The sequence below is a fragment of the Pithys albifrons genome, chromosome 15 (assembly GCF_047495875.1).
Source record: "Pithys albifrons albifrons isolate INPA30051 chromosome 15, PitAlb_v1, whole genome shotgun sequence".
Lineage (NCBI taxonomy): Eukaryota > Metazoa > Chordata > Aves > Passeriformes > Thamnophilidae > Pithys > Pithys albifrons.
Window position 1 is genome coordinate 12,656,437 of NC_092472.1, and position 12,699 is coordinate 12,669,135.

The 12,699-nt window shown below is 42.0% G+C and overlaps 1 protein-coding gene across 1 annotated transcript; it reads left to right on the forward strand.

Moving 5' to 3' along the window:
• Positions 1-1,166: 1,166 nt before the first annotated feature.
• On the forward strand, positions 1,167-11,185 carry LOC139679079 (T-cell immunoglobulin and mucin domain-containing protein 4-like). The gene is made up of 8 exons (XM_071570468.1): positions 1,167-1,352; positions 4,172-4,510; positions 5,633-5,953; positions 6,604-6,693; positions 8,629-8,684; positions 9,296-9,377; positions 9,857-9,887; positions 10,549-11,185. The coding sequence occupies exons 1-8, from the start codon at positions 1,304-1,306 to the stop codon at positions 10,619-10,621; spliced, it is 1,041 nt and encodes a 346-aa protein (XP_071426569.1). The 5' UTR covers positions 1,167-1,303; the 3' UTR covers positions 10,622-11,185.
• Positions 11,186-12,699: the final 1,514 nt, after the last annotated feature.

Genomic DNA, 12,699 nt, shown 5'->3' on the forward strand with positions numbered 1-12,699 from the left:
TACTCATAATAAGCCCAAAATCTCATTAGTAAGGGTGTAATGCCTGGTTAAAAGCCCATCATTTTATCACTTGAACTTGGAGTTGTGCTCCCATTTGCACTGTGCAGAGTTTTGTCTATCTGCAATCCCTCATTCCTCAACTTAATGTCCTGTATTACTGTGGCTTTAGTACCCAGCTTTGTCAGAGAAGAACTTCCAGGGAATTTATTTATTAATTGGTCAGAAAGTGTAAAAAAGGTTTCTTGAAGACGATGTTGCAAATCTTTGGGAAGGATGTGGTTTTGGCAAGGAAAATTTGTGAGACTTCCTCCAAGGCTGTCTTTGCAAATAGAAAAGAAGAACCTGGGGAAAGAGAGGAGTCTTCAAGCAGAAATTAAAAAGCGGGGGGGAAAGGAGGGATTAGACTGGGTAACTGAAGGAAAAGTAAGGTGGAGACTATGCCAAATGTTCAGGAGTGTAAAAGCACAGAATGTGTTCTTGCTCTCAGCACTCTGCAACACTTGTGGGCCTTCAGAGATCCATGGAGTGGCAAAACAAATAGATATCGAAGTTTCTGGTGGCAGTACCATGCTGAGTGTCTTGGAAGAGCAAAGGAGAATAGGATGGCCTGTTCCAGTGTCTGACCACCCTCTCACTAAAGAAATGCTTCCCAATGTCCAGTCCAAAGTCCCCTGGTGAGCTTGGAATCATTCCCTCGTGTCCTCTCACTGGATGCCAGGGAGAAGAGATCAGCATTTCCCTGTCCATGCCCCCTCCTCAGGAAGCTGCAGAGAGCTGTGATGTTATGGAATCATGGAATCACAGACTATTCTGAGTTGGAAGGGACCCACAAGGATCATCAAGTCCAACTCTTAAGTCAATGGTCCACATCGGGGTTTGAACCCATGACCTTGGCATTATTACAACCAAGTTTTAACCAACTGATCTTGCCCCTCAGTCTCCTTTTCTCCAAACTAGGCAAACCCAGAGTCCTCAGCTGCTCCCCACAGATGTGCCTTCCAGCCCTGCCACCTCCTCTGCTGGTCTCTTCTGGGCACATCCAAGTACCTGAATGTCCTTCTTAAGTTTGGAGCCCAGAACTGCACAAAATGCTCAAACTGAGGCCACACCAGTGCTGAATACTGCAGGACATCCCCTCTTTTGACCAGTCCCCATCCGGAAGCGAAGGAAAGAAACAGTTGCAGTATGTAAAATCTGGAAATGGAGAAATGAGACTTCAGTTGGGCTCACTCAGCATCTCTGGAAAGGATAAGGTCTACTTTCTCTTCTTCCACTTGTTGCCCTGGAGTCTCCATCAACTAAAATGTCCCATTTTGTGCTGTTTCACTGGATTCTGATACAGATCTTTATAGGTGAGTCTTCACCCGCTTTTTGTGTGCTTGCTAAGAGAACAAAAACTTTGTCAAATGAAAAACTAGCAACACTTGTTTTGTGAAAACATCATAATTTTATACAAAACTTCAAAACTTTTCTTAATTTACTGAATTAATACAACTGAGGTTTGGTTTTTTTTCACTTTATAAAAATATACGCATATTCCTCTCTGTATAGGCTTAGTTAGTTCCCTTGTTCTCTTCCCTTGCAGAATTCCTGAAGGATGAGAAGGGATTTTTGTTATCTCCGCTTTACCTTGGTTCAGTTCTTAGAATAGGTCACCTTGAGACTCAGGGGCAAGTGAAATGCTTCTTTTCTGTTTATCAATTCTATTTTATCAGTACAGAACCTTCAATAAAAAAAAAAGAAAAATAAAAAGAAAGACTGATATGTCAAAGATGCCAAATAGGTTCTGCAAAGTAGGAAAATTATTCCAGAAATAGATCAAGAGAAAAAAAATTCTTTTGCAAACAGCTGTCTTGGCTGAAGAATGTGTATTTTTGTCTATCCAATGACTAGTCTGTGGGAGAGAAGACCACTACAACAGTTATTGAAGTTACTCCTTAATGCCAGCTGTCCCTGAGAGTGGCAGAGCTGAGGCTCAGGGTGCCTTGTGTCAAATCTAGATGTTTGGAAGGTCACTGCCATGGAGAAGGACAGATTCCTCCCACAGTAAGACTAGGGTGTCACAATATAACAGTCCAAGGAATCTCCTTATTTCAAAGACTATTTTCTTTGAAAAATGTGTCTGTAGAAGGGGCTTTAGCTGAGAAGTAAGTTATTTAATCCTTGCAGAGTTTCATACTGTTGAATCCAGGCTGCTGCAGTGCTGAAGCTTTCCACACCAACATGCAGTGCAGGCAGATGTTGGCAACATTAGACTCACAGAAATTAGAAGAGGATTTGAAACTGCAAAACCTGTAACTTTCTAGCACGAATACTAGTGGGAAACTGCACTGGAGACACTCTGGTGCCTTGTTTCTTCCCTATTCTTCTTTTAATTTGTTTACTTATTTATTTACTATGTTCAGGGCTCTGCTTCTTAAGAGAAGAGCAGGCAAATTTTCATTTGTTAAAGGGCCGCTCAATTAACCTGCTTTTGTACTGTGCAGAACTGGGCTTAAATAAGAGCAGAAAATGAACCCATTTCTCCTAAAGAAGCAGCGTCCTTAATTCTAGCAGCAGTTTTAGCTGGTTTTGCACATATCATTGTTGGGGTGACTTAAAAATATATTTTAACCCTCTCAGTGACTAACCCTTTTTCCCTTAGAAATACTTTCAAGGGCAACTGGATGCTTTGCTCTGTCATCACAGAAAAAGGCTGCTTTCTGTTTCTTTTTCTGTAACAAGACAAATGAACCCACCCTTTCTAAGGACTAAAACAACCTACCATCTCGCAAATCCTTATCATGTATGCAGGAATTCAGTTTCTGGCCTATTCTACCTTCATTTCTCTGCAAAAGCTTCTGCCCTTCACACCATATTGCATGTTGTTTTGTCTGCCTCTATTCTTTTAGCATTTGGAGCTGTGGAAACCTGAACAAGTTGGCTTATCTTGCCAATGGGATAAGCTATAATGAATCTGAAATGTCATCCCAATAACAAGTCATGAGGCAGACTGCCACAGACTAAAACCTCACCTAGGGAATAGTCCATTAAAGACAAAACAAAAGAGACATGGACACAGTTGGAAGCATCTGTTTGCTATCTGGGAGTCATACCAAAAAGGAAAGGCATTCAAACAGCTGGCAAAATAGAAATGTTTGGCAAACCAGGGCCGAAGCTGGTGATAACAGCAGCACCAGCAACTGTAAGTTCTCTTTGGTGTAAGCAAGCTGGCCATGAGACATCAGATCTGCAGGATGATCTTCTAGCTGAAGGAGAGGACAGGTCTGGCTGCTCCTCAGATCCCTCAATTCCTGCTCCACCGTATGTAAAGGATAACATGGGGAAAAAGGCAGAAAGGTAGAACAACTGATACAGACTAGATGAATGTAAATTAGAAAAGATTTACCCTGTATGGGAACTTGTTTTGCAGAGTGTCTTTCATGAAGAAGGAATCTCTTTTTAGGGCAGTCTGGGAATTGCATAGATAGTCAAGAGGGAGCAATATGTAGCAAAGATTCAAACCAGGTGCCAAAGGGGGTATTGGCTGTGAACAGCAACCAAACCTCGTCATTAAGAGTAAAATGGCAAGGAAAGCATGTGTATGCTCTTTTTAACATCAGTGTGACACTGGCAGCTAAAGCTTTTGTGTACACAGTGCTCTGCAAGGTAAGTGGGAGTGTTGGCAGAGTTTGCTCAGGCACTTTCTGAGAACAGGTTCCCATACACAGATCCCACTGCTCTGCCAGCTTAATTAGGCCTTAATTTCACACATGAATAGATATTTTGGACCCTGCTTTTGAGACTGCCAATAAAGGACTGTCAGCATTTCTATTTTGAAGAAGACAGTGGTGGTCTGAGAGAACCAGATGTCTTTCACGGCATGTTTCTGAACTGCCAGGGACGGACCCCAGCTTCATTCACCAAGTCTGCTGTGAGTGATGTGGTCATGAGCCTCACTCCAGCAGCTGGCTGAGGCCAGAGCATGGAGCCCTCCAACAGCAAGAAAAGGCTGTGAGCTCCTGTAGTGCCCCAGGCCGTGAGCTGCCGCAAGCTCTAGAAGTCTTTGGAGATCAGTAGCATGACTTGCGTGCAGGCAGGAGTGTTTCTTCACCTGCCTCATTGTGTTGTGTAGGTAGAATCATGCACTGGACACTGACAGCACTCACCTTTCCTTGTTCTCCCTTGACAGCACACACAGCATCCCAAACTGTTGTTAAAGGAGTAATAGGGCAGCCCGTTAAGCTGCCTTGCAACTACCAGGTGACACAGCATATCTACGATATATGCTGGGGCAGAGGCTTCTGCCCAAATTCAAAGTGCAAGAACAAGATTTTGGAAACCCATGGAAGCATGGTGACATCCAGGAAATCTCAGAGATACGATCTCCAGGGCTCTGTTTTCTCTGGAGATGTGTCTCTCACGATTGGGATGGTGGAGGCAGAAGATGCAGGGGTGTACTGCTGCCGTGTAGAGGTCCCGGGCTGGTTCAACGACATCAAGCAGAACATATGGCTGGAGGTGGCCAGAGGTGAGTCTGGGGGCCTGGGCGATACAGCCAGCAGGGAGAGACCTCTCCCTGGATAGTGAAAATTGGAGCTTATATGTGCTTTGTTTGCTTATTTTGGCCAAAAATGTTTTTCCTAAATTACATACTTTTCAAGGGAGATCTGCAACCAGTTGCCAATTTGAGTCACATTTAATGTGCACTTTAGATGAGAAAAATAATAACTCTACCCCTTTTTTGCCTTTCAAATTAAATATTTCATTTCTCATTGTGGAACTATATTTGACTTTTTAAAAGATGATGGAATTAAAAAAGGGATTTAATTTGAACACCCTTGGAATGAAATTCAGTTTTTTATTTGGGTTTCATGCCAGCATGAAAAAGACTTGTTTCATTCATGTCATAAGGAGACCCACTGGGATGACCCACGCCTAAGGGTGCTTCCTTCCCCTTAAGGGTGGGTCGTCACACCCATATATTTGGAAATTTTGTGTCAGAGTCTGGAAGGACTTCTTCCCCTTCCCATTATTTTTATGAGCTGCAGGATGGAGCAAGGTCTTACACATAAAAAAAAAGGAGATGATACCCACCCTTCAGGCTGCAGAAAGAAATTTTTTGAGTTTTATTGAGTGCAATTGATGTGCATACCAATTTTCTTTGTCTTTTGTAAGCAGGATAGCAGGTGAAAAGTGCTGCAATTCCATGTCTGTCCCTGAGTTTGAGAGCAACAGAGTCCATAAAAAAAGGGCTGGTTGCAAAAATTAGAAAGAAACTTGTAGCTGAAAAATCAAGTTATTTTACATATTTTATTTTTATGAGAACACTGAAAAGCAAAATCACAAATTTTGCAAAGTTTAGGTTCTATCACGCAAAATTCTGACCCTTTCATTTCTACCAGAGGGTCGAGGAGGGGATGTTTGAGATCTACAAACTCCCCCCCCTCCCCAGTCTGTAAATCAGTGAATTTCTGTGATGGGTCATGTCTTCTGCTATTAAAGAGAGCTTTCTGAATAGTGACTCTTCTACCTTTATTCTCAATATTTTAGCAACTAGATAATTTTAATTAATTTCTGGGTTGGCTTCCCTCAGGGTTTCTTGTGAATGCTCTGACCCAGCTTTTCTCTTGGCTATGTTTTTTCCATGCAGCCACTCCAGTGATGACAACCACCACGAGACAGGCTCCTGTTTCCTCTAAAGGTTTTAGAAAAACAACTTTTGCTCCCCAGGCAACCTCTGGTCTTCAGCCAACAGCACAGACTGCTGTCCTCCTGACAACCACAACCACTGAGTCTACAGCCGTAACTACACTGGAGACCACTGCTCCTCCAACAATTGCTGTGACAGCAAGGGATGATTTTCCAGTAACCATGGTGACAACCAGTGCTCTCCCAGATTTTCCAACTATGTCCAAGGAAGATGATGTGTTTTGCTTCACAGAGTCTGATCCCCTTCCTGGAAGTACAGAGGGTAATCAGCACCAATCTTTTCCTTTTTCTATATAGCAGAGATGGTCTGTGTTAGTGTGACTCTGGCATCAGAGGCACTCTCCAAATACTTATATTTGTATCTAGGAAGTTTTCTCTGAGTTGCCTGTAGATATGTCTCTGTGGGTTTAAGAAAACATAGGTCAGATGTTGTAGATGATGCTAAACTGGTATGAATGGCCAAGATAACAAAGGGTCAGACTTCATTCAGAGAAGTTTTAACAGTCTGGAGAAATAATGTGACAGAAATCTCATACATGCAACAGAAATAAATTCAAAGTCCAGGTCCTAGGGTGAAGTAAGATTCACTTATCTATGCACTAATTTTTGTCTTGATTTGGAAAACAAGTGGTCTGGTGAAAAGGTTAATTTAGAGTATGTTCTGCTTGAGCAAGGAAGTCAGTGAGAATTCAAAACATGTTTAAAATTGAGTATTTACATTCTCATCTCACATGAAGGCTGTTGCTATTATTAATGATCAGAGTGACCTCTTATCCTAAACATTCCTAGGCTCCTACTTTATCCACATTAGTGACTTCTTCTCCATGAATTGAAGTCTACACAATTTTGAATGCCATATGGAGACCTCCTAATTAGCAATCTTTATAAGCATTGCTTTTGACTTTGTTTCAGTGACTACTGAATTCCCACATACACTTCTGGCTGAAGAGGGAAGTACAAGTGCTGACGTTTCTGTCATGATGGAAGAGGTGCCAAACACAGGTGAGTAGAGTACATTGCAAGGTCAGAAGTTACTTGTCCAGAGAAGTTAGGAAGTTAGCATAAATAAAAGTATTGAATACTCTCAAGAGTGCAGCAGACACATACTGATAGTTATTCATTGCATCTGGCAGTAATAAGTATCTGGGGTCCACACAGAAATTATTCGAAATCCGGATGTAACAGCAGCTGAGAAAAACACAGTTTTGCACCTCTGAAGAAAGTAGATTTTGAGTCACTCACTACTGTTTGTTATCTCAGGTCTCAGAGAAGATAAAAACTGAACTTTTCAACATCCAATCTGAATTCTCAGATATCTGATTTGGCATCACTCTGGGTTTTTTAAGCTTTCCATTTTAAATCCTTCCTGAGAGCTGTGAGCTTTGAACCTCACTAAATATACTCAGCCAGATGTGGCTACAAGCTCAGCTCTCCAGTGCTCCACATCTCCATGGTCATGGTGGAAAGCACCAGACAATTACCACAACTATCAGTCACTCCGTGAGAAAAGAACTGGCATCCAAGATCATACCGTATGTGAGAAATGAACAAACTTACACAAAATTTGCACTTTATGTCTCTCAATCAAGCAAGCAAGTAGAATGGCACAAGTTATTCAGGTCTGATAGTCTGTTCACCAGATGCCCTCAAATGAGGACCTAAAAAAGGAAAACTAGACTTCAAGGATGACATCTGTTTGGCCTTTTAGTTTCAATAACTGCCAAGAATCTCTTAATTTTAAAAATAACAGCATTTAGATTTTTACTGGTCTTCTTTTATTAGACTTAGAGCCTTGTGGAGAAATGGAGTTCCTTCATGCCCCTTGAGAGAGCTCACAGAAGAGACTAAATTGGTCTCCTGAGCATTTGTGAGGGTTTCTCACTCCTGTCTCATTTGTCATCCTTCTGATATAGGACTGGTTAATGCCAGTATTCTGCAAGAGTGAAAAGGAAGTTTTGCAAAGGGTCTTAGCTCTGAGATTCTTGGGGCAACTTAAGTTGTGAAAATGGGCTAGAAAGAGCTACCACAAAATCAATTAACAGCAGAAAAGAATACTGTGCTGATGTGAGTCACATACACTCCCGCCTGTGCAAAAAATTTGTGTCAAACTGTTGCAATGTGTGAAAATGCTGCCACACATTTGACTGCCATCTAGTCTGAGCCAAGTTCGGTTCTTGACTCAGTCTCCTTTCACTCTGTGAAATAATGCACTAAACTGACCAATCTCAGCCTTACTGTAATGTAAGAGAAGGTTAATTTGTTGCTGAACATTGTATTGATAGCACAGTGGGAGAGAAACCCATGGTTGAGAGCCTTTAAATTCACTAGCAAAAGTCATAGGGAAACAGCAGAAAACTGCTGTGAGGGTTCTTGAGAGTTCCTGTAGTTCATCCCTGTTTCCATAGCTTAGAAAACTAGAAGTGAATTATTCTTAATAATGTTACATAGAAAAAAATTTTTAAAAACCATCAACTTCATAGACCTTTCTTACAGTTATCTGAACATAAGAATGTTTCCTGTGGTAATGTAGCTTTCAAAACCTGTAACCATCTCAGCCTGACCACAATTAAACTGAGGCAGTTCCTCCACTTAAACTTACCACCTCTGCTTTCTGTGACATCTTGTCATGTTACAGAAGTGAGAACTCCTTCACAGCAGAAAAGTTTCTACCATCTTACTCATGGGCTACCTCTGGGGAGCCTCCTTTTCTTCATGAAGACTGGTATTTTCCAAGAGCTTCCTTAGCTACCATTTGTGGTGGAAACTGATGGTTCTCTTTTGGTTGCAAGGTGCTTTATTTCCCCTACTCAGGGTCAGATTTTTCCCTCCTCACTCCCTGAGAGTTCATTACCCCTCAACTGAAGCAATGACAGCCATAACAGCCCTGACTCCTTCAGGTGACTGTGTCAGTAACAATTTCAATGTTTCATTTTTCAGGGGTTTCTGCAAATTCAGATGGCAAGGCTGAGAAACATGATGATAGCAGAGATAAGGTAAAACTTTCTGTAACTTTCAAGAGCATTAGAGTAGAAATCAGCAGGACAGCAGGACATGATAATGATTTTCAGTGTATTCCTACTAAAGGGACAGCTTTTGCAAACAGGAGCTTGAACTTTTGTTCAGAAGCTCAGGAACCATGTGTTCATCTTTCCAGTGGATAGAGCCAAAGCCTCCGAGCATCTCATCTGCCTTGGATGCTTCAGAAAACACTCATTCCCCTGACACCCCTGTAAGTGAGGCAGCATCCTTAGGATGTAACCAGGAAAAAGGCAATTTAGGAAGGTGTTACACTTCCTTGTCTGTAATTAAGAGACAGATGAGGGTGACTGAGGTGCTACTTCTACTTTAGACACCTTATTAAGAAGTGCATGTTAAGTGGGATGAGTTTACTTCCAATATTTCAGAAGATTTATTAAATACTGAACAGGTTGTTTATCACTATCAGCTTGATGTGTCTTCTCCATACTTTGTACAGGCAAGCTCAGAAAACCCCAATGCAGATAGTTCAGTGCTCTGACCCAGCAGTGCCACCCCCTCCTGTGTGAATAGTTCTGAAGTAAATGTGCTTCTAAAGCTTTTTCAGTTTTTCTCTTCTCCCTTCCAGTTTCCGAGCTCTGTCATTCTCATTGCCTGTGTCATAGCAGGGGCCGTTCTTTTCGTATTGATGTTCTCTTTGTTTTGGAAACGTAAGTATCCTTAAGCACATAATTGACAAATGATTCTAATGCTGGCCAGATGCACATGTCCTTCTGTGTCTCTGGTTAATCTTTTGGGAACTTTGCCATGGCCCTTGTGACAGTGCTCTGTTCATTTCCTGGGTGTTACTGCCCTTACTCCAGCACTGTGTCCCCGTGAGGAGACCAGGGAGCACAATTTGGGTGGGATGCAGCAGAAGAAAGCCTGTGCAAAGAACCTTTTCACTCAGTTGTGGCAGGTCTGACCCATCTTGTTGGCTCTTTCTTTATAGTTTAGTGGTCCCATAGTTTCATGGATTTGCTCCTGAAAGACATTGGTGTAACTGAAATCAGAATGAGAACCTTCCATTCCTGCCGAGCCCACAGAAATTTTGCAAATTGCTATTATTGCTTCTGAACTCATTTGATGGATACATTGGAATTATAGATTTTGTTTTGCCATTGTGACATTAATATTATTTTGCTTCTAGGTAAACTCGCAAAGAAACTTATTATGAAAAGGTAATCCATTCTGTAATTTCCTATTAAAAGTTCCAGTGTAATTTTTCTTAGAGACAGGAAAGTATTGGCCAATGATTGTGATGGGTGTAGTATTGGCTTGTGGTGCTCACTACCGAAGTTGTATAATGAGGAAGCTTCAGATAATTTTACTCCAGAAAATCACACAGTGGTTCCTGGATACTGCTTCTCTACAGCACCAGAGAGCTTAAACAACTGGTTCTTACTGCTGTGTAGTGACTTCAGCCTAAGGAAGCATCTCATCTGCTTTGATTTTGATCAAATACCAGGGTATCAATATCTGTGCAGGATCAGGATTATTTTGAGATAATTTTTCAATGGTAGATGGTCCCTCACTGCATACTTCACCTAGGGGATAGGGAGTGGTGGCCAAGGAGAGACTTTTCTGAATCCCACGGTGGTTATCCTATTAGTTGTCTTTATAAGGGCTGAGCAGCCCTTTCCAATCCATTAGAGGAATGCAAGCAAGGTAAACACTTCTCTGGTATAAAAAGTAGGTGTTGCTCCATTGCATTTACTGGACCCAGTAGCTTCAGGTTTCTGTTTCAATTGGAATTTGCTGATGTTACAAAATAAAAAAGGATGCTCTGAAGCATCAACATCCTCTTGCCTCATCCATAGTGTTCTATGCTTCTCACTGCAGTGTTGGACCACCAGAAGAGCCTGAAAAAGTTTTCAGTGGTGCTGAAGGAGAAAACAACATTTTTTCCCTGTAAAGAGCTCCTACATCATCTGTGGATGGAACAGAAAATAAAAAGGGCCTCTTTGATGCTGCACTGAGAGATGTTTATGAGCCCTCGAAATATCAATGGATATAAACCACAGGCAAAAACTTCAACTATGAAAATTTAAAATCTTTGTGCAAATTTTGCCATATCACACTTAAAATTCATTACATAAAGAAGCTTATTTGAGAAGGAATTTTATGCATTATTCGAGGATGCTTCTGGCATCTGCCTTCTTACTAACACCATGTTGCACAATTGAATTTATTTTTCTCCATTTTTACTAATGCTCTTCTTTGAATACAACTTACACTGTGAGGAACAGAAGAGAGAACAAATCAGACTGAAGCCTGCCTATCTTAAATTGCCAAAAGGAAAGAACCAATCAGAAACTATAGTCCTTACTGCTTTCATATAATCCAGAAAGAAATTAGCTACAGGAATGCTGAAAGTTTAAATCAGAAATGTTGATTACTTAAGACGTAGCAATACGGGCTGTGATTCAGCGTGTTTGAATGACCCTTGGAGACTATGTTAATAAACTTTGTAATCTACCACTGGCAATTGTATTTTTTATGCCACATCCTAAGGCATATGAACAGGAGTTAGTTATTCCCCAGTGTTGAAATGACTGGTATGCCATCTCAGCTCTCTAAAGAAGTACTGCAACATTTCCAGAGGTGGGAAAATGCCCAGAAGAACAACCTGGAGGAAAATTTTTCTACCCTGCCCCCACAAACTCTCATACCACTAGTTTCTAAATCCATTAGTGAAGAGGGACTGGCCATGGAGGCTGGGGCATCAGCTATGGGATGTGTTGCAGAGCTTTTGTGTATCTTACTGGGGTCTTCTTGCTGCAGTGACCATGGGAATGGCGTGGGAAAAGGTTCAAGTCCATGACACTGTTTGTTACCTCCATTGCCTGCAGTTCACCAGGGTGGGCCATGGCACCTCTGGGCAACAATAACTTGAAGTCAGAGCACATTGTAGGAATAGCATTTGACCAGAAGGAAACACTGTGTGGCAGCTCTGGACTTCCCCACTAGTCATGCTTAGGGCTGCGGTGAGACTTTTGGATCCTCCAGCATCCTTTCATGGGCCATAAGTTGAAGGGATGCAGGGGAGATTCCTCTTTGGGGTCCCTCTCAGTCTTGCCTGGGTTCAACAGCCTGGTCTAGTGGTGTTGTGGGAGGCAGAGGAGAGTCCCCAGACAGAGGATGTGGCCTGCAGGCTCCGGAGTGGGTTTGCTCAGCTGAGCTGTGTGTCTGTCACACTCTGGCCACTGCAGCTGTGCCTGCCCCAACACACAGCATGTGCCAAGCCCAGGGCCTTCCTCCTGTCACTTCTAGGCATGAAGCCCACACAAATCTGTAAAGGAGAAACAGTGAAAAAAGAAAAAGAGAAAATCCCAAACAGTTTTGATGTACTCCTTTGGAAAATTCAGACTTTTCTTCTTGCCTTTTTTCCCCATCCAGTGAAACCTGCTAATTAAGGCAACAACAGCTCCATTGCAGCTTCCAATTGGTAGAGCTGGGCCAATCCTTTTGCTCTTATTAATTAGCTCTTCACTAATGACTTCTTTACAGCTGAGCTGGCTCTCACTTGGGAAGGTTCCAGCATACTTGTTGTGGTGCTGGCTGGACTTGAAGGCTCTGCTTTTGGGGAGCTGCACAAGGAATGAAGAGATAGGAGCCAACAAAGTAAGTTTGATCTGATCAGCCATGTGGAAATGCAGCCCAGAGATGCTGCAGTGAAGCTTTAGTGTAACCTATGTCACCGAGTGTTTATCTTTTATCTGCCCCAATTACTGGGACAGAGGTTTAGGTTTAGAGAGACAATTAGAAGCAAGGAATCTGGGAGGGTTACATCTGAATGAAAATACAATGAAGTTATTTGTGAGGAACTGACTCTGGCTGTCAGTATGTTCAGAGAAAGGTTAAGGGGAGCCTTTTAAAATGTAGCTGGAGGAAACACAAACGCTGTTTTCCAAAAAGTGACAGAAGCCCAAAATGCAGTCTCTGGGTCTAGTGGAAAAAGAACTAGATGAAAGCAGCATGATTTTAGAGAGA

Coding starts and splice junctions, on each gene's coding strand:
- LOC139679079 (XM_071570468.1), top strand. CDS start 1,304: ATGTCCCATTTTGTGCTGTTTCACTGGATTCTGATACAGATCTTTATA. Junction 5,954..6,603: donor CCTTCCTGGAAGTACAGAGG/GTAATCAGCACC, acceptor ACTTTGTTTCAG/TGACTACTGAATTCCCACAT. Junction 9,888..10,548: donor AAGAAACTTATTATGAAAAG/GTAATCCATTCT, acceptor TTCTCACTGCAG/TGTTGGACCACCAGAAGAGC.